The sequence below is a fragment of the Hydra viridissima genome, unplaced genomic scaffold, assembly GCF_058129835.1.
Source record: "Hydra viridissima isolate aposymbiotic clone 2 unplaced genomic scaffold, HvirCarnegie_v1 scaffold_5, whole genome shotgun sequence".
Taxonomy (NCBI): domain Eukaryota; kingdom Metazoa; phylum Cnidaria; class Hydrozoa; order Anthoathecata; family Hydridae; genus Hydra; species Hydra viridissima.
In genome coordinates this window covers 15,143,503-15,166,981 of record NW_028324304.1, presented here as the reverse complement: position 1 = coordinate 15,166,981, position 23,479 = coordinate 15,143,503, and the positions used below count along the sequence as shown (strand labels likewise).

General features: G+C 29.3%; 2 protein-coding genes, 1 long non-coding RNA gene and 1 pseudogene across 4 annotated transcripts; 2 read left to right on the top strand and 2 right to left on the bottom strand.

The window, feature by feature from the left end:
* Nucleotides 1-3,381: 3,381 nt before the first annotated feature.
* Nucleotides 3,382-8,330, top strand: LOC149888885 (uncharacterized). Its single transcript, XM_090089134.1, has 2 exons — nucleotides 3,382-4,081; nucleotides 8,290-8,330. Exons 1-2 carry the CDS (start codon nucleotides 3,382-3,384, stop codon nucleotides 8,328-8,330), a joined length of 741 nt encoding a protein of 246 aa, XP_089945260.1.
* Nucleotides 8,331-9,040: 710 nt separating this feature from the next.
* Nucleotides 9,041-20,486, bottom strand: LOC149888883 (TNF receptor-associated factor 4-like). 2 transcript variants are annotated; one of them, XM_090087766.1, is made up of 7 exons: nucleotides 20,225-20,486; nucleotides 19,836-19,887; nucleotides 14,994-15,095; nucleotides 14,521-14,685; nucleotides 14,345-14,422; nucleotides 14,168-14,245; nucleotides 9,041-9,515 (listed from the first exon to the last, which is right to left on the bottom strand). In XM_090087766.1, exons 1-7 carry the CDS (start codon nucleotides 20,419-20,421, stop codon nucleotides 9,252-9,254), a joined length of 936 nt encoding a protein of 311 aa, XP_089943892.1. In that variant the 5' UTR covers nucleotides 20,422-20,486; the 3' UTR covers nucleotides 9,041-9,251. The 2 variants fall into 2 exon arrangements, with proteins under 2 accessions (XP_089943892.1, XP_089943893.1); XM_090087767.1 differs by lacking the exon at nucleotides 9,041-9,515 and adding an exon at nucleotides 12,405-13,927.
* On the bottom strand, nucleotides 17,263-18,611 carry LOC149888884 (uncharacterized; annotated as a pseudogene).
* A 139-nt stretch (nucleotides 20,487-20,625) lies between the features above and the next one.
* Nucleotides 20,626-22,680, top strand: LOC149888882 (uncharacterized). Its single transcript, XR_016452905.1, has 2 exons — nucleotides 20,626-20,792; nucleotides 22,069-22,680. It is a non-coding gene; the product is annotated as an uncharacterized LOC149888882 (long non-coding RNA).
* The last annotated feature ends 799 nt before the right edge of the window (nucleotides 22,681-23,479 follow it).

The following is a 23,479-nucleotide window of genomic DNA, read 5'->3' as shown; positions in this document are numbered from 1 at the left end:
GATAATCTTTACAAACTTATAATATCTAGAAAAGTAAACGTACAGCACCAACAATCTTGGAAGTCCATTAAAGGCGCCATTTGCAAGGCCAGAAATGTTATTAACTCCAAGGTTTCTTAAAAATACATATAGGACAAATATATATTTCTTTTTTAGATAGATCCATTGAGCAAAATCCATTAAACTCAAAATTCAACTGAAACGATAAACGAATGAGCAATTAAAAAGAATTCAATTGCACAATCAAAACCATTTTAGAATTGAAACGCTACATTTAAACAATACAATAAAGGGAAGTGTGATGAAGCAATGACGAAGAGTGATGGTTTTTGACATTTGCCTAATTTAGAATACTATAATGGTTGTGGGAACTTCGCAGCACATTGTCAACCCGGAGGATGCAAAAAGCATAAAAAAAATTTGCCTATATGGGAGTGTAACACTGGGGGCTAGGATTGATAAAAAATAACAAAACATGGAAACAGTGATCAATCCAAGCAGGATTATTTATCTGTCGGTGATTACAAAAGCTATTGCCGAAAACCAACGATAAAGTTGAAAACTGGTGCTGGAAGCCTTTATATATTTATTATAAAAAACAGTTGAAACATATACGGAAAAGAATACAAAACCATTTAGAAGTTATACAGAATTGTGAAGAAAACTTTAAAAATATGGTGAGTTAAGCAGTAATTAATAATGAAACCTGAAGTAACTTTTCACAAATCAAATATTAAAAATATGAACAAGTAATCTGCTATGGAGACTTAAATTTAGTGACAAGTAAGGAAGTGGCGAGCAGTTATAGTCCGCTCAAATGTCCCCTGTAATCCACTAACAATGCTGCTCTCATTTATGTTACTCTAGAGGTCTTACATTGAAGCATTCATAAATGCTGAGATCAAATCCAATGTTCGCTGTTAGAGGGTTGCTTTAGCTATAGTTTTAGAATTGTTGTTCAATACCTGGAGTTAATCTCATTCCACGGAATACCACATACTAACTGCTTAAAGTCAAAGTTATATTTGACCAGATAAAGCTATAAAACGAATTGTAGTTGGGGAGCCTTAACCACCTAATAATATCAGCTCAGGTTATTGCCGAATTGAAAGAAATTGTCAAAACTTTATAAACTTTTATTGAAGCAACTGCTCTCACTCAAGGAATAAAGAATAATACCCACAGTATTGGCCATTAACAACAATCCATCATGTTTTTTTATATCATTCAACTTTGATTGATAATAAATCAATGATTATTTGATTCTTTTCAAATATAAAAAGTGTTAATTTATGAGCACCATATTATCTTTCAAATAAATATAGATATTCATAAAAATAATAATCGATACGCTAATTATCTAGTTTTTTTTTTACATATATCTCATAATCTTAAATGATTATAATGGCCAAAACTAACAATCCAATCTGTTATTTAAACTTCCTTTAAAATCGCATTTGTCTTTGAGTAAAATTTTATACTTATTTGCGAAATAATAATAATTATTAGAGAATTTTTATTAAAATTATTATAAAAATTTTAAAAGTTTGTGTAAAATAAAATATAAAAATTAGTATTTCACTAACTACAACGTTTCAGAAAAAAAACAATCAAAATGACTGAAAAAACTATTGATAATATGACAGAATGTAAAATCATAGCAATAAATGAACAAAACATCTCAATGAGAAAAATTGCGAAATATTTACACAACACATGCAACTGTTAGCAGAATAATCAACCGATATCATGAATACAATACAATGGAAAACCTTCCGCGTCCCGGAAGACCAGCATTTCAAATGAAAGAAATGAACGTTCACTTTTTCGCATAGTGAAAAAAATAGAAAGTTAGCATCTACTGATCTCAGTCGAAAATGGCAAGAGACTTCTGGTGTTGTTGCTAGTGCTCGAACAATTAGAAGAGTACTACAAAAACACAATTACATGTGGCGAGCTGCTTGTAAAAAACCATGTGTATCGAAAAAACATCAGAAATCAAGAAAAAACTGGTGTTAGCTCATAAAGTTTGGTCTCAAAGTATGTGGCACAACGTTCTTTTCAGCGATGAAATGAACTTTAAGGTTGATTCAAGAAAAAACCGAGTAATGCTGAGAAGAACACCACATGAAAAAATGCACCCAGATTGTTCTATGTATAGTAGGCCGGATCATAAAAATTAATTTTTTTTAGAATTTGTGAAAAGTGGCGTGATATAGTGTTGTTTAATATTTACAAAAGAAATATTTTTAAAGAATTGATTATACTTTGCATTTTTAAGTTTTAAGGTTTTATATGCTAAGTATATTTACTTTAGTACATGCATTAACTGAAACATGCATTTAACCCTAATACTAGATATAATCCCAAGGTTATGAAATTGAACCAAACCTATACCTACCTAACTAAATTAACCCTAATGATATGATTAACTCCAACGCTATTATAACTTTATATTATTATATTATTATTATTATATTTTTCTATTTTTATATGATTGTTTATTAATTTCTGCTTTTATCAACTGATTGATGAATTTATCCGTCTCATCTTGTCTTTTTAGAAATTAACTGAAATTCTGATATGTTATAAAATTGTAAAACAATAATGATTTCAAGATCTAAAGCTTCAAAGAATCGTCATACACTTTTTGGAGAAGGTCGTGAATTACCCAATTTTTGCTTACCAACCCACAAGCAAGTAGGCAAAGCATACTTGTCTGAGAAGAATTATGAAACTGAACCACTACGGTCTGTTTGTAAGAGACTAGCAGAGAAACTTTCTCAGATATGGATTAAAGCATCAGTTCCTACTATAAGTCTTCGAGGCATAGAATTACAGCTGGAGAAGTACATAGGCAATGTTCAGAAAGTGATTCGATCAAAGTCTGCAACAGTCAAACAAGATGAAATAGAAAAAGATCTTGACACATTGTTTGACATTTGTTCGAGTAAATGCAAAGAACTTTCGTCTTGTTGCTGTCCAATGGTTCTGAAGGTGCCAGCAATTGAGCATGACTTCCTAACTGATCAACGCACTATACGTGTTGGCAGAATAGCTGGAATCGACAAGAAGAAATCCGCACGTGCTGAGAGGCGTCTAAAACGAAAATCTGTTTCATTATCAAAGGAAGAGACTGCAGTTAAGTGTGCCAGAGTCGTTGAAGCATCTGATAATGAATCAAATAATAAAACAGACAACAATTCTGACATCGAAACTTATTCCCCTTCCGTATCAGATGTCGATACCGAAGTCACATCTACTCGTCTGAAAAACCGTTGTTTAAAAAATATTGCTCTACAAGCAGATGGTTTTGGCATATCAGATAGAGCAGTTGCCGCGATTGTATCAGCAACTCTGGTCGATTTTGGTATAGAACATATGGGGCCAGTGGATCGGAATAAAATTCGCAGAGAACAAAAACTACTGAGAACATCCTGTAAAAATGCTGATTGTAGAATTACTAGATTGTATTTTGATGGAAGGAAAGATCAGACTTTAAAACTTGAGGGGGATAGGCAGACTGTGATTTCTGAGGAACATATTTCCATTTTATCAGAGCCAAATTCAAAGTATGTTGATCATTGTACGCCAACAAGTGGATCAGCCAAATCCATTGCAGATTCAATAATTGATACTGTTGACTTCACGAACCTTGTTTGTATTGGTTCTGATTCAACTAACGTTAATACTGGTTTAAACAATGGAGTTATACGCAGAATGGAAATTGAACTTGGTCGACCACTGCACTGGTCCATTTGTCTTTTACATCTGAACGAGTTTCCTTTGCGACATCTTTTTCACTCTTTAGATGGTGCAACAACTGGACCCCATTCATTTAATGGACCAATTGGCAAGTCTATTTCAATGTCTGTTAAAAAACCCATAGTCAGCTTTGCCATACTTGTTGGTGAACCTATTATATGCAATAAGCAGTTGTTAAGCAGTGATCAACTGTACTTTTTCGAAATTGTTAATGCGGTGAAGACAGGTGTTGTACCAGATAGATTTAATTCTAGAACACCTAGGCGACTAAACCATGCAAGGTGGTTGACACTAGCAAACCGTGTTCTACGCCTCTATATATCTACTGAAGATCCATCAAATGAACTAATACTTTTGGCTAAATTTATTGTGAATTCATATGCGGTTGTTTGGTTTGACATTAAGAAACATTCAAACTGCTGGAATGCTGCTCCACACTATTATAAAATGATAGAAACATCACGATTTCTTCCTGTGCGTTATTGAATAATTGTTCAGCAAGTTTTGAAGCGCAATAGCTACCCGGCTCATATCGAGAGCATTATTCTGGCTATGCTCAAAGACAACCGTCAAGTGATCCGTAAGCTTGCGTTGAAGAGAATTCTTCGTGCTCGTGAAGATGACATACCAAATCGAAAATTTCAACTCCCTGAGATACGATTTCAAGCGACTAGTTATGAAGAACTGATTGACTGGCAAACACAGCCCCGCTTGGAACCTGTTCTGACAAAACATATTCCAACTGTACAAATATTGGCATGGCTTTCGTCAGCTGAAGACATATTTATTGACATTGAGCCATTTCCATGTCACAATCAAAGTGTTGAACGTGTGATTAAAATTGTGACTGAATCAGCATCTAAAGTTTATGGTCATGAATCGTGATGGCTATATTCGAGTTCAACTGGAGCGCCGCAAGTTGATGCCTCACTTTGACACAAAATCTGAATTTAAGAACATTTAAGTATAGTTTCTAATCAACGTTTGCTAATGATATATTGTTTTGACTGTTCAAATAATTTGAATTTTATTATAAATTCAATCAATAAATTATGTAACAAATGAGCGTTTTTAAGTTAATTTATTTGAAAAGTATAGCAAAGTAGAAGCGAAAAACGGTTTGCAGCATTGCATTCAGCGTATTTGAGAGCCAATTACTGGAAATTCCCGAAGAAATTTTCCAAATTTTTTTAAGTTATGAGCCGGCCTAATGTATAGAGCAAAACAAGGTAGTGGCAGTATAGGCATCTGGGCCTGCGTGAACTATGAAGGTGTCGGTTGCTTCAAACTATTCGATGGAAGGCTTGATTCTCAAAGATATTTAGACATATTGGATAATTATTTGATGCCTTCTATTGATATTTTTTGAAAAGATATGGGAATTATCTTCCAACAAGATAATGCTCCTTGTCATACTGTTATGATTTGTAAGCAAAAGTTTGAAGAAAACAACAATAAAATCATTCTTGGCCTGCCAATAGTCCAGATCTCCATTGGATAGAGAATTTGTGGTCTTGGTTAGACAACAATCTTGGTAAAATTGAAATAAAAGTTCTGGACCAGCTAAAAGAAGAAATAAAAAATTACTGAATAATGTTCCAAAAGATATTAATCAGAATTTCGTGAATTCCATGCCGAAATTGATCAGTGAATGGTTAAAAGCTGAAGGATTGTCAACAATATATTAATTTCGTTTTTTTTTATTTTTTTGTGTTTTATAATTTTTTTTTTTTTTATGGTTTATTAACTTTGTTGTTGTGGTTTGTTTATTTTGGCCACATTTTCTTTTTGATAAATATGAAAAATTGTTTTCATTTCAATATTTTAGTTTTTAATTTTTTTATTTTTTACTCTTCTATTATAAACTTATATTGTGGTAACTTGATTTATTTCAATAAAAGAAAATTGAAAAAAAAATCTCTTTTAATTTTCAAAATATTTAATTACAAGTTTATATTCATACTGTAATAGCAGTGTGAATATAAATTTGTAATTAAATATTTTGAAAAAACTGTATAGTTGTTTTGTTCTCTCTATTATTTGTTTGCATAACAAAGTTGTTTATTTTCAGGAATCAACAAAATACTATTGTCTTGTCGTCCTGGCCCTTATTGACTCTCTTCGCAGGATAACTGAAGGACTTAAAGATCCCAAAAGAATTAGAAGCTCATCGTTTATAACAAAATATATCTGATCATTAATCTTCAGCAGTTGAAGAAAAAATAAAGATAAATCACAACCAGATAAACGTGCGGAAGTCATTATACTTTTCATCATATGAGCGACATATCAACAATCCCAAAAGAGTTGGTGGACTATGAAAAGTGTCTTACAATTTTTTCACCAGCTTTTCACGGAGCTATGTAAAAGATCTTAAGCCTTTTTGGACAAAGGTAACGCATAATTAAAATGAAAATTTACTGCTAAACTTTTGTTGTTTTCTTTCCATAGTACTCAATTACATTTTTAAAATTTAATTGAATGCCAATTTCATTCTCAGATGACATTATTGCTACCAGTTAACCCTACTTTTATGTTGGGGTCCAAACGGACCCCACGAGTAGTTTGTTTTTGCATTATATATTTACATAGTATTTTTTTCCGAAACTTTATGTATCTGTTAAACATCAGAAGATGTACAAAGACCAAAAAAGTATTTTTCGAACATTGCTTCCTTTTTTTAGTTATTTTCAAAATATACATCAATGATGTTGGGGTCCATATGAACCCTAACATAGTTTTTCTGATAAACTTGATTTTTTTTTCATAACTCATGGTTTTAAAAACTGTTTTTATTTTTTTATTTGTAGCTCAATCTTTTTCTTTGATATTTTTAGATAAATCAGCTAAATTTAGATTTCATAACAAATGTTAGAACTTATGGCTGAAAATAAAAAAAGAGTTTGTATTTGATATACTGCTGAACAGGCTCAGGAACTATTGTTTGCATCACTTGATAGAGATCCATCAAGTGAAGAAGAGTTAACATCTGATGATGATGAAGAGGAAGAAGAAGTTGTTGAAGTAACAACAGACAGCTCAGAATATACTAAGTTATCAGATGATGCTGATTTTCAAGTAGATACTCCTACAATTTCAAAAGTAGAGAATAATTCAACACCAGTATTAGGAGCTAGAAGATGTAGAACTCGTGGTGGAGTTTGAGGCACTAGCAGCATTTATGGTACAAATAGTCAAGGGAGAATATGTTATACAAATCAGGTATTAGAAAGAGGAAATATACATAACGATAGAACTGGGGAAATAAGTCCAGGTAAAACTAATGAAATAGTTGAACTGAAGTGGAAGTTAGCAATACAACAAATGTTTATTGAAAAGTAATGAAATATGGCAAAAACAAAGACTAAACAATTCTAAAATTTGAGTTGTGAGCATTTTCATACCATTTCAAAAGTTTTGAGATTTGACGACAAAGCAACTCGATTACTAAAAGGCAGCAATGACAAATTTGCACCTATTTGTGAGGTTTTTGATATTTGGGTACAAAAACTTTCAAATAGTTTTAAACCATATGAAAAGGTTACTGTTGATGAATAGCTGCTTCCATTTCGTGGACGTTGTTCCTCTAGACAATATAAAAAACCCAAACGAGCTAAATATGGGTAAAAGCTATGGTTATTGTGTAATTCTAGTTCCGGCTATGTCTTGAATGCACAAATTTATACTGGTGGTGTTCATGGGAATGGCCTAGAAAGAAATCAAGGGCAACAAGTAGTACATGATCTAGTTGAAGTCATAAAAGGATCTGAAAGAAATGTTACACTGGACAACTTTTTCACAACAGTAACACTTGCACAAAAACTTTTGGAGAAAAAATTAAGTCTAGATATAACGATGCGTAAATATAAAAAAAAATTCCTACAGATTTTTTACCTGCTCGAACACAAGAAGTCTACTCTTTATTGTTTGGTCACCAAGAACAATTATTTTTGGTGTGAAAAGAAAATGAGGCAGATGCAAGCTCTGTTTTAGATCACTTGATAAAAAAGTTCGAAGTACTTGTGATAAATTTAATAATTTTGTATGCTGTACACACAGCAAAATTCTTTGTGAACACTCTGCAAAGTAAACCATACATGCATATATATATATATATATAATATATATATATATATATATATATATATATATATATATATATATATATATATATATATATATCTGTGTGTGTGTGTTTATATCATTGGTACACATACAAATGTCATTTGTGTGTGTCTATATAAATATATATATATATATATATATATATATATATATATATATATATATATATATATATATATATATATATATATATATATATATATATATATATATGTTTAGATGTTTTTTTTTTAATAACAAAGTAATGTATTATTTTTGGTAAAACAGAATAAAATTATCTTTGTTAATCTTTTTAAACAACGAATTATTTTATTAAAAACGTAATTATTTAGCTGGGGTCCTTGTGGACCCCAACGTAACAAGTGCAAGTCAATTAGCGACGGCATAGTAGGGTTAAACATCTTTCTGTGATGATAAGAATTTCAAGAAAAGTCATTTAAGAAACTGAAGCAATTTTTTAAGAATTTTGTAATGTTTTTTAAGAATTTTGTTATGACTTTCCTTTGACCTATCACTCCAAAATTATTTTAGTTCCTTGGTGTTAGCACTTTTTACGGTGTCCCAAGTCTACAAAAGTTCGTCTAAATGTCTTTGAAGCACACAGGCTGTTTGATATAAAATACCCATGTTAAAAAATTTATCTGTCTGATGTGTTAGTGATAGTCATCAGTTTGGGACTTTCAAGTTTCAGAAATTAAATTTTGTATCTCTATAAAAAATCAATACTTTAATATTTTTATCAGCAGTTAAATCGGTGATAATTTGGATATACTAAGAACATTAGTGATTTAGTTAGGATTAAGATTAGTAATAATAATCAGCATTGATAATTATTACAATCATAGTTTTTAAAAAACCCTCTCTAATTATAAAAGTTTGTTAATTATGTGCTTTAGCTATTTTACAGAATAGTAACAAAGAATACAATTAAAAATAAAAAACAAAAATGCAAATAAATAAATAAATTGATCTTTAGTTTTTATTGTCTACTCATCAGGTATAAGTTTCTTTTTATCACAGCCTCTCTTTATGATGATGTGAGTCTATTCATACCGTTGCTTGGTATTACAACATTCGGTTAAAATATAAATCTTGGAATGATAATAGGCAAAAACAAATGTTTTGAAGGTAAGCAAAAGCCTTGGATATATAACTGCCTAATAATCTTTATATAAAATGTATGAAAACACATCTATTAACAATACTCACAATATGCATAAATATGTACCAAGTATAAATTTTATATATATCAGATATGAATGATAGACTTCTTTAAAAAATTAGATATTCCAAAAAATCCCTTAGGCGATGATTTTTCCTGATGCAAAAGACTTGAAAACTAACTGAGCGGTTACTTCACTTTAGAACAACTTTTTTCTTTTGGTTTGCGTAGACAATTCAGCCGTAAAGGGTTTACGTACCAAACTATTGGTTTTGTACGAAAAATCATTACTAGTATTAGGCAGATGGTTAAGTTTATTCCATTGTTGATTGATGCTTATATTTTGGATTTCATTCTCCATGTCAGAAATTTTGGATTGCATTTCAATTATCTTTTTCACGGCCAAATTTAAATGAATGCCAGTTGAAGAAGAAACGTGATCAATTTGTTCTGTCTTAACTCCCTGAAAAAAAAGAGGATTGAATCCAAAAACATCTTAATAACTGCAGCAACTTTTGTAAAGAAGGAAATTTATCATTCATCAAAAATTACGGATGAGACATTATGCGGTTTTCCCCAACGGAACTCACACCGTCTTCAGTTAATGTTGTATCACAAACTGCAAATACGTAATGTGTTCTTTTAAGGGGCTAATAAAAAATATTTTCATGAACATTTATTTTTACACATTTTAAATTTTACAAATTATACTTTTATGTTTCAGTATATCTGAAGTCTACAAATTAAATGTGGAGAATTTGCCTTGGTATTTAATAGCCAAATGGTTTCCTACATTGTTTACGCAAAAATAACTTTATTTTGTTGAGTTTTTGGGAAAAAAAAAATGGCTACAGAGAGCAACTAAAAATGGTTAGAGCTTAATTTAAACAATAAATTTTTGTTTTTATGTTTGATTGCATTTCTTTCTGATAATTGAAAGAAAAGATCGTTCCGCATCCGTATATTTAGTTAAGAATGAACCATTATATAATTAACATTTTAATTATGTAATGTTTTTACCATTAAATATATATTTAAATAAAGAATGTAGTAACAAACTAAACTAATAAAAAACTATATTTTTAACTAAAAGGGAAAAGACGTAAAGACGGAGATTCATAAACAATAAAGCCGAAAAGAAGAAAAGTTAAACGCAACTGGACAAAGACGTAAACACGAAGACTCATAAACGATAAAGCGTAAGAAGAAAAGTTAAATTCAACTGAAAATTCAATTCAAATTAAATTCAAAGTAAACGCGAAGACTTATCAACCTGTCACATGAATAAATGATGAATAGGTATCACAACCGAAATGCAACCAAAGACTATAAAAGCTCAAAAAAATAAAGTTTGACGGTTGGCAGGAGAGAAGAAGAAACGAAGACAGAGTTTTAAAGGGAAAGTTTTAGGAAAGTTTTTAAGAAGATTTTTAAAGAATTTTAGTGATTAAAAAATACTTTGATGAATAAGCAGTTTTATACTTGAATGAAAGAGAAAAAGAATAATAATTATTGATTAAAGAAGAATAACGGTAAGTTTCAAATAAAGTAAAGATAATTGTATAAAAAAGAGTAATATATATAAACAGTATTGAACATTACAAGAAGTGTAAAAGAATATTATTTGTATTATATAAACGTAATGAACAATGAGTGCTAACGATTACCCACTAAGAACCATTATTAAGTTTTATTGTATAAAGAAAATTCTGAGGACGGCAAACATAACCTTAACCCTTTAACAACCAAACCTTGTACTTTTCTAACTAAACTATCTCCAAACCTCGCCCTTTCCTAACCAAGTAACTCCCTTGCCATCAACCTCGATCCCAACCTCCACATTTACCTTTCCACATAAACCTAGAGCCCAAACCTTCCTAATCCCTTACATCATCACACTACAAATAAAATTAAAATATTATTTAATCTTTTGTTTGTAAAAACACCGCCCTCACATATAAATTGCAACATGTCTCAAATGGGTGGGCTGAAAAAAATTGATCAGATAAATTGTGAACTTAATAAATTCATATACACTGTTTTCTCGAAATGTCCAAACACTTTAAGGGAGTACTAGCCCAGAAAAATTAAAACAGTCAACATATTCAATTTTCATACAATATTTGTTAAAAACTGTGTGTATTAATGAAACATAATGAGTAAACATAATAAAAAGTATAAGTATAATCTAAAACAGACTGAGTCAGCAAAAAATATATAATTTTAACTACATTTTTAAACAAGTATTTCTCATAAAATATTTAGAGTTTGTGACTAAAACTTTTCAAAAAGGTTAATAACATGTTAATGGAGGGATTTGACCAGAATCACCATCATATCTTTTACAGAATCAAATTGCATTTTAAACAAAGGCTGCATTTTAAACAATAATTTTTAATTTTTAGGGAAATTTTGTGCTGCCAATGTCAATATCTCAACAACAGTTAACTATATAGTAATTATTTTTTAAATATTAACACTTAACTATATACTAAATATTTTTTGTTCATCAGAGTACTGTGAAAGGAATTTGACCAAAAAGAGGTATTTATATAAATACCTCTTTTTGGTCAAATTCCTTTCACAGTACTCTGATGAACAATCTGTGAAAGTTTTAGCCATAATCTCCAAATAGTTTAAAACATATTTTTGTTCAAAGTTTAAAAATCTGTTTACAGAGAAAACGCAAAAATAAAACTTTTTTAACTATTATTATTATTTTCAACATTAATAATTGAAATAACGTAATTGGAAAGTTGATATAAAGCAAAGGAGATATATATATATGAAAGATTATAGAAATTAATTTTTTGATTAAATTTATTGAAATTTAGCACAAAAGTAAGCATTGTTTATTGTTGCTATACTGTTGCTAAGGACTTCTTTTTGAGATCATATTTATAAATTGAAGTTTTCTGTAACTAAATTACTTATAAACATAATAAAACTAGACATTTTTAAAATCGAAAATGATTCAATTTTTCAAATTTGAAGAAAAAAAAAATCTGAAAATTTGAATGTTTTTGGGCTCGTACCAACTTAAATGTCTATACTATGGAGAAAAAGACTACTAGCTTAGTAATTATCATTAGAACTTTTTGAAAAAAGAATTTTTGTAGTTATAGATTTTTTTTTAATATAAATTTGAGTAAGATCCGCTGATAACAACGCTTCAGTTATTATAATTAGATCAGTTATAATAAGTAGACTTTATCAAACTTTATAAAGTTTATTGTTAGCTTCTTCCATACCTATACAAAAATCAAAACATAAAAATTGAGGTCATTAACTTTTAACAGAGAAGGGTGAATTCCGGGTTGATGGACAATAATTCGACGTCTTCGAATGAACATTTTTGTGAAAGTGAGAAATGCTTTTTAGAAGCATCATAAATTTTGCCCTAAAAAGTATTTAATGAAATGAGTGTGCTGTTGTTTGTTTGTTGCTGGTCATTCATCGCACACCAAAAGTACCAGCTAAGACTGAGGTTGGGAAAAAATATCATTCAGAATCTTCTTTTTATCACAAGTTCACTACATAAAGCAGTGTAAACAAGCAGGCTGTAAGGAAAAATATCTAACATGAAATATAAGTCAGCAGAAGAAAAGTAATAATACCAAAGATTATTTTAAAAGTTCGAAAACGTAATATTTTGAGTTTAGAAGCAGTCACAGTAGATTAAAGAAGCATTACTTTAGAAGCAGTCACAGTAGATTAAAGAAACATTAGTTTAGAAGCAGTCACAGTAGATTAAAGAAACATTAGTTTAGAAGCAGTCACAGAAGATTTTAAAAAAATTGTTAGGAAGAAATCACAGTAGATTAAAGAAATTTGTTTAACTAATTTTAGGTCTCCAGTCTTAATAACAATTGTGGACTTAAAATAATCTTTGCGGTTATAAAAATACTCCGCAGTGTTTAGCTAATGTTTATAGTTTTAAGTTTGATGGGAAAAGCATGATTGCTGTTACCAAAGTTACAAATCAAAAAAACTTGCTTAAGATATGTCTTCTAATTCCATCAACTAAATTCACTTGTACATTAAATTAAGAAAGGGCCACCACTTTCAGGCGCTTTATGATATGTTGACATTTGTAAATAACTTTTGTGGTTAAGTAAATACTCTTCGGGTGATATCAGTTCAAAGCACATTTTTTGTTATTTTTACAAAAACTAATCAGGAAAAAGACTGAAAATTATTCTTGTTTTTTGTATTTATTTTGTAGCATCTCGTTGGAAACATCCCAACGCCAAAAACAACGATAATCTATAATATGAAATTTTTAAAACAAGGAAATTTTTTCATATGCATTAAAATTGGTGGTGAAAATTCATCATTAAAATTAAATCAAGATATTGAGATTTCTAAAAGTCAAGTGTATTATTTTGTTTGGCAAAAAAGTAATTCCGAAAACTTGTATGAGCAAGTTTTATAAACAGTTCATCAGTCACTCTCTGGAACTCACAGCGCTTGATTCATTTAGTTGCCTATTATTCAATAGATGCTCTGCGCATTTTATCTCTAGAATCAACAAGAATTAAATATGAACAGTTAACACAAAAAGATTAACTCCAAAGTGTTAAGTATTGTTTACTTTCACAAAGAATTTCAAAACATTGAGGTTGTAACTCGAAACGAGAACATAAAGAGTAAGTTGTTTGGCTGAATGACAAAAGTAAAGTACTTAGAAACATACACCACTTATCATGGCTGTAAAATTGTATAGCGCTAGGAGGCAACTGGCTCTTCCAAAATTTTACACAGTTAAGCAACTTTGAAGAAGAATAGCGACATCAAAGCGGAAAAATGATTTGTTCGAAAAACTTTGTCATGACGTTAATTTTTATTTATTCATTTCAGCCTGATATATTCAGTCTAAGCAAATAAAAAACGGATTAAAAATTAATGTACAAAGTTATTGAATCTTTGAACATAATCATTTTCCTAGTTAGTAAAATTATCAAATCAAATGCGTTGATTCAATAAAACAACTTTACTTTGTTTATCTCTTGCGCAACATCAGCATTAAGAGATAGAAATTGTTTTTCAAAAATCTTGGAGCTCCTATATTTAAAAATGATTAGCTAATGAGTCTAACACCAATTAAAATCTGACCTTGAATAAACATCCGATATCAAAATATTGACAGCGATGAATGGTGAGAGGGCAATCATTTGACACATGAGAACTCATCTAAATTACGAAAAAAAAGGAACATTACTGCAACTTAGTTTTTTTTAAACAAACCAAAACTATTTTTCAATATCTCTATTAAAGTAATTAAGAATTCACCTCACTCCTCAAAATGTTTTTCTGTCCACATTTATTGAGACATTCAAGGGGAAAACGTAAGCAGACCCACCAGTGAGCCTAAAACAAAAACAAAATGTTCTAATTTTCAAAATCACTTTCAAAAGTCTATTTAAACTTAGTTTGTTTTATAGTTTTATGGATAATTATAAATTTACTTCTAAACTCTGATAAACGCATATTTTTTGACAATATTTGCACGAAATACTGCGGTATTTGCAATCTAAATCTAAATGGTGCTTTAAATCTCTCCTTATGGATAATACTTTGCACGGTATATTTGGACATAGAACTTCCGCAAATGGACAACACTTTATATGATCCTGAAACCAAATTAATAAAAATCAGATTTTATAATGCTAAATAATTTATAATAAAATATAAGAATGCAAATGAAATGTAATACAAAAATAAAAATGAACTTGTTTGAACTGTTTCAACTTTAATCAAGTTTTGCAAACCAAAATTAATGTAATGCAACAATACGATACATTTTTTCTTGTATCACTAATCTAGCTTGAAATTATAAGTACAAAATAGTTTTCATCCGCATTACGAAAAGTAATAGAAATTATGAAATTTACATAATTCAAAAGCTACAGACAACTAAAATTAAAACAATAGTTCGTACATTAATTGCTCTTAACTCGCCGGTCCAGTTGCAATCTTTTAAATATTTGCATGCCACAAGCAATCCAGAAATAGTTCTTTTAGCAGCCACATCTTCGAATACCTTAATTACATAAATAAGTTCAACCAATAAGTTCTCTCCTTATTTCATTTAGATTGAAAGATAAAAATATATCCTATTATTAAAAAAGAAAATGTGAAATGAAACTTGGAAGTTGCTATTTTTATAGAAACCAATTCGTAATGGTTGATATCTATATATTACAACCTATTAGGATAATCTTTTTGGGTCCCTAGATCATTGACCTTTAGGTGTTCGAAAAAATGGTTAAGACAATAATGAAAGTTCTGAAAATTTAAATTTAATTTTTTTAAAATAAGGTTAAGTTTTAATTACTTTTGAGACTGGTATTTGCTTTACCATCATTTACTTATGGCAAATAAAGATTTTAAGATTTTAAATGCTGATTCATTTTGACTAACTTTTCTTGTTTAAGTTTGAATAAATGCATTTGATTAAAATATAAACCACGAAATATGGTTCGAATATTGATTTTTACAATAAACAGTTGTACAAATCTTTCAACTAAATTTTTAGTTTTCAAATTACAAACAAGTATCGTATTCGCTCCTAGTATTTAAGTTAAAAATAAGCAAGGACAAAAATTCTTCTTGGTCAATATTAAATTCATGTGAATCTATTTCTTATGCTCGCTCTAGTTCAAGGTAACATGTCATGAAAAGCTTTATTTTTATTGCAGGTTGCAAAAACTAACGTTATAAGTGCTCATCGATGATGATGCGCTTTTACCATATTGATTGCTTGATAATGAAAAACATTACATCATCCAAAAAAGATCGATTTTTTTAAAAATGCTGATTAAAAATGAAATAGAAAAAAAAACAACGAATCAAAATTTAGTTTAAGAAAAAGCTATATTATTTTTAGTTATGAAAACACTAATATTTTGATTAAGAATAAGGAAATCAGACAGTTCTAAAGTTGCAACAGGTATAATGATGATAAATGTACTAAACGCAACAAACGAATCATTTTCTAAATAAGTGTTATGACAGATTTAGTTTATATTAATGATTGTGCTGAGCGAGAAACTGTTCCAATTCAATATTTCAATATAATTTTCAAAAAATAAAATGGACAAATCAGTTTTAGCCAAATGCAATCGTAACTTTTAAAAGTAGTGTTATTTATTCATAACTTTCAATTTTTACATAGTTATAAGCTTATGATCACTGTTAAACTGTTTATTGCTAAGAACTTACTGTTTAAATATATGCATATTAGGGTGTGTCATTTTTCAAAAGTTTGTGATTTAAGGTTCGACTAACCATTTTTCTTATGTCTTTAACCATATGATACTAATTCTCTTTATTCCAAAATTTATTTATTTAATAAGGTAATTTTGAGCCTCAAAATATTAGTTTTATCAAAAATATATATTTTTACGCTTAGTATCATAACTTTTTTGGTACTGTTCCAATTATCCTAAAACCAGTCTAAATTAAATTACCCTTCCCAAGTTAGTTCCCTCACAATGTAAAATTGGACCTTAAACGACAATTTTATACATTTTAATTTATGTTAATTTTGTATAATATGTTCAGTTAAAAAAATGTAAAATATGTTCAGTTAACAAATCTTTCTTTGACTGGCACATAAGCATTATTTCTCCTTAAGCCACTTTGGCTTTTATGAACCCTTCTCTTTTTTCATTCATTGCCATACACAATTAAAGCCTTTGGGAAATGTTCCACAAACAGTTCATTAGATTGACAATAGACAGGCAAGTTTAGCAAAGTCATTTAATTTTTAAGAAACTGTGCTATGTCTTATATCTTTAGACAACATGTTAGAATTGGTTTACTTGTCTCCTCAGTTATCTAATTAATTAGATCTGCGAGACATGTTGCTTCAAGACTTATACTTGGTATTCTTCTTTTTCTGCATATCTTTTTCCTACATCTTTATAGTTTCTCACTTATAGAGTTTTCTGCACTGCAAATCTTATTTCTCTTTCATCTTAACTACAAAGCATTATCTGAAGAATGCTTCCATTGTGTGCGTTCCGGACCGATAAGCAGACATACGATAATATAATATCCTGCACAAACTTGTTCTGGCTCTTCACCAAGGCTAGCTATTTAAGGATATGTAGTGGACCCTGATTCCAGCAGTGTTTTGCTATAAACAATTTTTAGCTTAAATATATGGTATGGTTTTAAATGCATGCTTTATATTTTTATCAAAATGCGTGTATAATTTTGTATTTTTATACTAAGTTAAGTATATCACCTTAATTTCAAACCACACGACAGAATAAAGTCCCATGGTGAACTCTGCTAACAAATTCAAGTTCTTGAGATCCTGTGCTTCTAATTCATACTCAGAGCACCATGCTCAGAAGTCTACTTGAAAGATTCACCAAACTGGCATTACTATGTCGGCCAACTTGAATCTCCTTCAAAACATCAGGGAAAACACCTGATGCCACAATTCAGATATTCTGTTTAGATACTTTTGATCTGTGGACAATGAATTTACATCTTCATACTAAAGATAAATTAGCCTTAATACAGCATCAAGCTGAGGATTTTTTTTTAGCATAAGAAGATTCGTTCCTTTGTTAATCAGTTCCGCAATTTTTCCCGAAAATCCATTGTCAAAAACAGTTTTTCCACCCGAAGCTATGATTAATTGCCTGATTGGCAACTCGTTGGTATGCAAAGCACAAATAATCCAGAATAGTTTGACTCCAAGTTCTTTTTTTAAATAGTAAATAACTCCACCCTTCCAACATTGTATAATTTTGTACTCTTAGTAAATTTAACTATGCTTAAAAAACAAAAGTACAGTAATTTAAAGTAATGAATAATACAACCTGTATTAGGATTGGTTGAATTCTAACCAATTGCAACTAATTGTTTCTGAAACTCATATTCCCACTCAAAAAGTTGTTGAGCAATATGTTTAGCAATCTCCTCCCTTCTCTGGATTATATACAAAGTGAAGTAAACATTTTCTATCAGGCTCAGAGCAAATACAATATTGATTCTCTAAGATCTCCCTTTGGTATGGATTACCATTTTCACTATATACAATGGTTTTCATAAGATCTTTTCTACCATCGAACATTATACATTGTATATCGTCATCTTTGATTTACTTATTATGCTTTTCTTTACAGGTTTTCATAACTCTTTGCTTTGATATTTTAATTTTCTTAAGATCCAGAGCCAGACTTGTATCAGGAACATTATCGTCAATAAAACCTGCATCCTTGCCAGCTTTTAATTTTGCAATTCTTATTGATGAAGCTGCTCTATTACTTGTCTTAAATCTTTATGCTTAAAAAACCTATATAATCTACATTTAAGGTCTTTGTGTAGAGTTTTTTTGTATGTTTGGTGAATAATTATCTTCTTTACTATTGTCAACTCTATCTGACTCCAACTGTATCTCAGAAGATAATAGAACTGAGGCCTGTACACTCCCAACTCTAACTCTTTTTAATTTATTCTGCTTTCTTTCTTGACATGTTTTCTGTCGTGTAGCCTCTTTTTTAACAACTGAGCCCATTTTACGAGTTTCGTAAGCCATGCTTACGAGTTATATACTTATTTCTAGAGAACTTGCACATGCAATATTATTTATTGCAAAAATACCAAGCTAAACAAATAATAAAATTGTAACTTGTGGTTCGATTTTGACTAACATAAACAAAAAATACTAGTGAACAATGTGTCATATTAAAAACTCAAAAAACATCGCTTAAAGTTTAGGAGTATAACTAATGGTTATGGTCAATAATGGTCCAACTCTGACATGTCATGGGTCAAAATAGGAATATTTAGGGACGGATTTTTTATTAATATTGGTTTTAAGATTATCAGATTAGTAAAAGCTTCAAAACTAAGGGTGAAAAGATACTTTTGATAAGGCTTTTATTTTGAAGGTCAAAGTTACCTAACTAAACATTCAATGTTATTAAGAGAATCGGTTATCAGTATCGTATGGTCAAAGACATCAGAAAAATGGCCAGCGGAACTTTAATTCAAAGTTTTTAAAAAATAACCAACCCTAACGTCCATGGTTAATAAATATGTAATGCAAACTTTAACAAATATTTAACTTCATTATGAACTTTAAAGTTTTTAAAACTTTATGCTTCTAAGATGCTGAAATTAGATCTTTTAATTATAAGTTAATTTTATTGGGTAATGTTTGGATAACATTGCCAGGAAAAACATTCAGAAAAGGGATCTGTATATCGTACATGAGTAATGATTAATTATAATAAGTAATTTTTGAGCAACAACCATTTTTGTATGCACTTTCGGGTACTTATCTATTAATGTTTCTATTAATCTTATCTATTAATGTTTTCGCAGTGAAAGCTGTATTTATTAGAAATAAAATAAAACGAACTAAATGCACGAAAGAAATTGTTAAAGAAAAAAATTGCATCATTCACTGCTTGTTAATAGTTCAAAAAGTGATCATATTCAGAATGGAGTAATTTGCACTGCAAATTTCAAAATGGTGGCGACTTTAATGACTTCTGTTGTGAGCATAGCCGCCGAACTGATGATAAAATCATTTCAAGAGATTACGTGTGAAAACATATCTTTCAGCGCGGTTGAAAGACAGAACGTAAAACTCCATCTAAATGCGAGATAAAGTTACAAAAGGAGATTTCATTCGCTCTTTGCGTTGTTTATTTTATTTATTCACAGGAAAAAGTCACTTTTAAGGAATAATAAAACATTTGTAGAGTTTCACCACCAATACTACTTTAAGATTTTGAAATTAAATATTGCTTACCATAGATTTGTCTATGGGTTTTCGGCAATTAGGACAATTTGCTTGAGTATTGCTAAAAAAAGAAAAACCAATTTAAGTTCAAAACTAAAAGTCACTTAAAAATTTTAGAAGTATTTGTATATCATTTAAAAAGAAATTTACATATTTACTTGTATTACAATATTTTTACAAAACTTTTTAGTTTTAAAACTGAAAGATAAGGAAATTTAAATTTCCGTTTAAAAATTAGCCATGAACTGAAAAGCAAACTATTTAAGGTCAGAAATGAGCTAAAAAACTATAAAGTTTTGTTGAAAAGTTAATCGACATGTCTTTGTAATAATAAACTAACTCAAATAGACTTATTATTTAAAAAATAAATTTTAGAAATATTTTAACGATTGCTTTACCTCATACATTTTTGAATGCACGATTTACAAAATCTATGGCCACACCCTGCAATTTGTTGCGGATCACGCAACGCGAGGAAACAAATTGAGCATTTGTAGTCATCAAGCAGAGTATTTACAAAATTTGCTTCAAATCCACCACAATCTTTATCTGTCTCTTCAAAAAAATCTATGAAATCTAGAAATGGCAGAACCATTTCTTTGTCTGCTTTTAAATGCTTCAACTTTTGAAACGATGAATTACTGCACCAAAACTTTTATAAATGATGAAATACAACACCTGTATTTTTAAGTATCGCTGTTATTATTATGTTTGTTCAAAAAATAAGAAATGCAAATAACATTTCAAGAAAAGAATTTTAAGAAGATAATTTTATTATTTGAAAGTCTACATTCATGTGAAATATTTAATGTGTTTTATTTTAAAAAGCTGCGTATCGAAACTTGTGTATCGTAAGAAATAATAGTTCTTGACAGTTTGGGTTTTTATGAAGCAATCCAAAGAGCAACTAAATTGAATTCAAGATGCCACAAAGCATCTTTGTTTGAGCAAAGAATTCAAAAACAGGTGACTTGTTTTTAGTTTAATTTATTTTTTAGCCCTTTAAGGAATTTAGTTTTTTAAAAAAATATGATGGGTTTTCTTTTTTGAAACATTAGGTATCTAAAAACATTAAAGGGTTAATTTGATTTTAACCAAATAAAGATAAAATGCTAAAACTTATTAATCCAGATAAAGAGCATGGCTTCAGCTGCATGTTGTCAGGAAAACGGTAAAACTCTAATCACAAACATCTTCAGCCGGAAGTTTTCACTCAGATTGTGCAATTTAATTGCTTGGTATGCATAGTTGTTTCTGCTTTGACAGAGGTCAGTGATTATAACTAATCTAGCGGTCCTTGGCAAATCCTCCTTCAGAATGTTATTCACTCAGGTTTTTACATTTGTGTACGAAATAAATTTTCTTGCATCGGTCTTAAAAAAGTGGCTTTTTTAAATCTTTTAGTTTTTTTGGAACTCCCATTAAAATTGCACCCCACCCAAATTTTAAATTTATTTAAGACAATGAACAATTTACTTACTTGGACCGGGAGTAATTTGTTGCAGCCTTCACATTCATTTTGGGTTCCAGTTGTAAACAAAATCTTTAAAAGCTTTATGCTCGATCAAAGAAGATAGTAAGTTCAAGCGGGCCGAAAACTTGAAAATGTCACCTCTAAACTACTCATAAGCCTAGCAGTTGGATTATAAAAATTTTAGAACTTTTAAAATGGCTCCGGACCTTCGCTACTATATTAATTTTTACTTGACAAATTATTTTTCATTACTTATCGCGTTCTTTAACAACATCTACGTTGATAACCAGTTTTTAGGCTGTCAGTAATGATTTGGTAACTTTATTTTATTAGAAAGTTAGTAAAATGAAAGGAGAAAATTATTTTATAATTGAAGAAGACCTTCTTAAAAAAAACTTTTTCTTTCATTTTATTACAAATTTAAAAGTCTTTTTACTTTTTTTTTAGCCGTAAAACTTAAAAGTTTTTCTACTTTTACTTATATGAATCTTTTAACTTTTTAAAACGTATAAAAAATCTAAACACTCAATTTTTTTTCTTGTTCAAAATTTACTTCTAACTATTGTCTTAAAATGATAACATTTTATTTACATCGTTTGTGAAATAAAATTTTACCTTATGTAAAAAATTTGACTAAATGTTTCTAATAATTTTGAATAAAGTCTTTTACTTTACATGCAGTTTTTTTTTTATTTATTAGCTCAATTTACTTCATGAATATAAACACTATATAAACTAGAACTATCTAAAAAGTTTTATTATTTTTAGATGAAACTGCATTACAAGAAATTGAATCTTATTTACAGAATCTTGATATTTGGATGGGAAAAAAAAGTATTCTATTGGAATAAACGAAAAAATAAAATTGAAAAAGCACTCCATGTCATATTGTCAAATTTAGAGAATGCTCACCCATCTAAAAATTGTCACAAATGTTACAATACCATAAACAATGAAGAGAATGAAATCAACAACACTTCTTTTAAATATGAACTGGAAACCTCATAGTGTGAATGCTATTGTTTTCAGCAGGTAAAAACTCAAAATTTTAAATGTTGCTAAATCACTAAAGCAAAATAAAAAGTTTATTGGTCGCCCTGGTATTGGTAAAAATTTGTGGCCGTTTTCCATGATTGCTACCATTAAAAAAAGCATTGTGACAGTACATGACTCAGAAATAGATATTGAAGAACTAAAAAATGAATTCAACACTCATTTAGAGCCTTGCCAGTGTAAATAATGTGAAAACTTATTTTGTTTTTTCTGTCTTGTGGAAAATATAAAAGTAAACCAAGTCAATAAAACATTAGGCCTAAAATGTAAAGAGTTTATTTAACCTGAAGATTTAATTTCCAGTATTAATACTAATTTACTTTTAAATATGTTGACTGTTGCTTGTATATGCTAGAAAAAGTTTAATTCAAACAAAGAGTATGATTTATATACTAATCATAAGTGCATCTGCCTTAATAAACCATTATTAATAGCACAATCAGCCCCATTGTTATTTTATCAACATCCTAATTTGCATCTAATTTGTTTTCATCATCATCATCATCATCATCATCATCATCATCATCATCATCATCATCATCATCATCATCATCATCATCATCATCATCATCATCATCATCATCATCATCATCATCATCATCATATTTATTTAACAACAACATTTGGATAATGATATCCCAAGAATAGTTGAAGATGCAATATATAAATATATATATATATATATATATATATATATATATACATATATGTATATATTTATCATATATACATATATGTATATATTTATATTGCGAAATACTTGATTTCACTCCATTCCAACAACACCACACACCATCCTCCCGACTTTTTTAAATTGTATTTCCGAATACGCGCACCCAAACTATTACAGACTCACTATTAAAAACCATAAGTGTAAATATCATTTATTTGCCAAAATATAATATATATTTTTTTATATATTTAAGGAATAAAAACAATTACGTCAGACTTTTTACTGTTTTTAAAAGTTTCAGAAAAAATGCAACCTACTATTCCCGCAGAAACACTCTGGTAGGATGAAAGTATGTCTTCCTGATTAAAAATTAGTAAAAATTGAAATGATCCATTTACATCGAATAAAAAAAAATTGAAGTTGAATTTTTATTCTAAGAACACATAAGGTAAA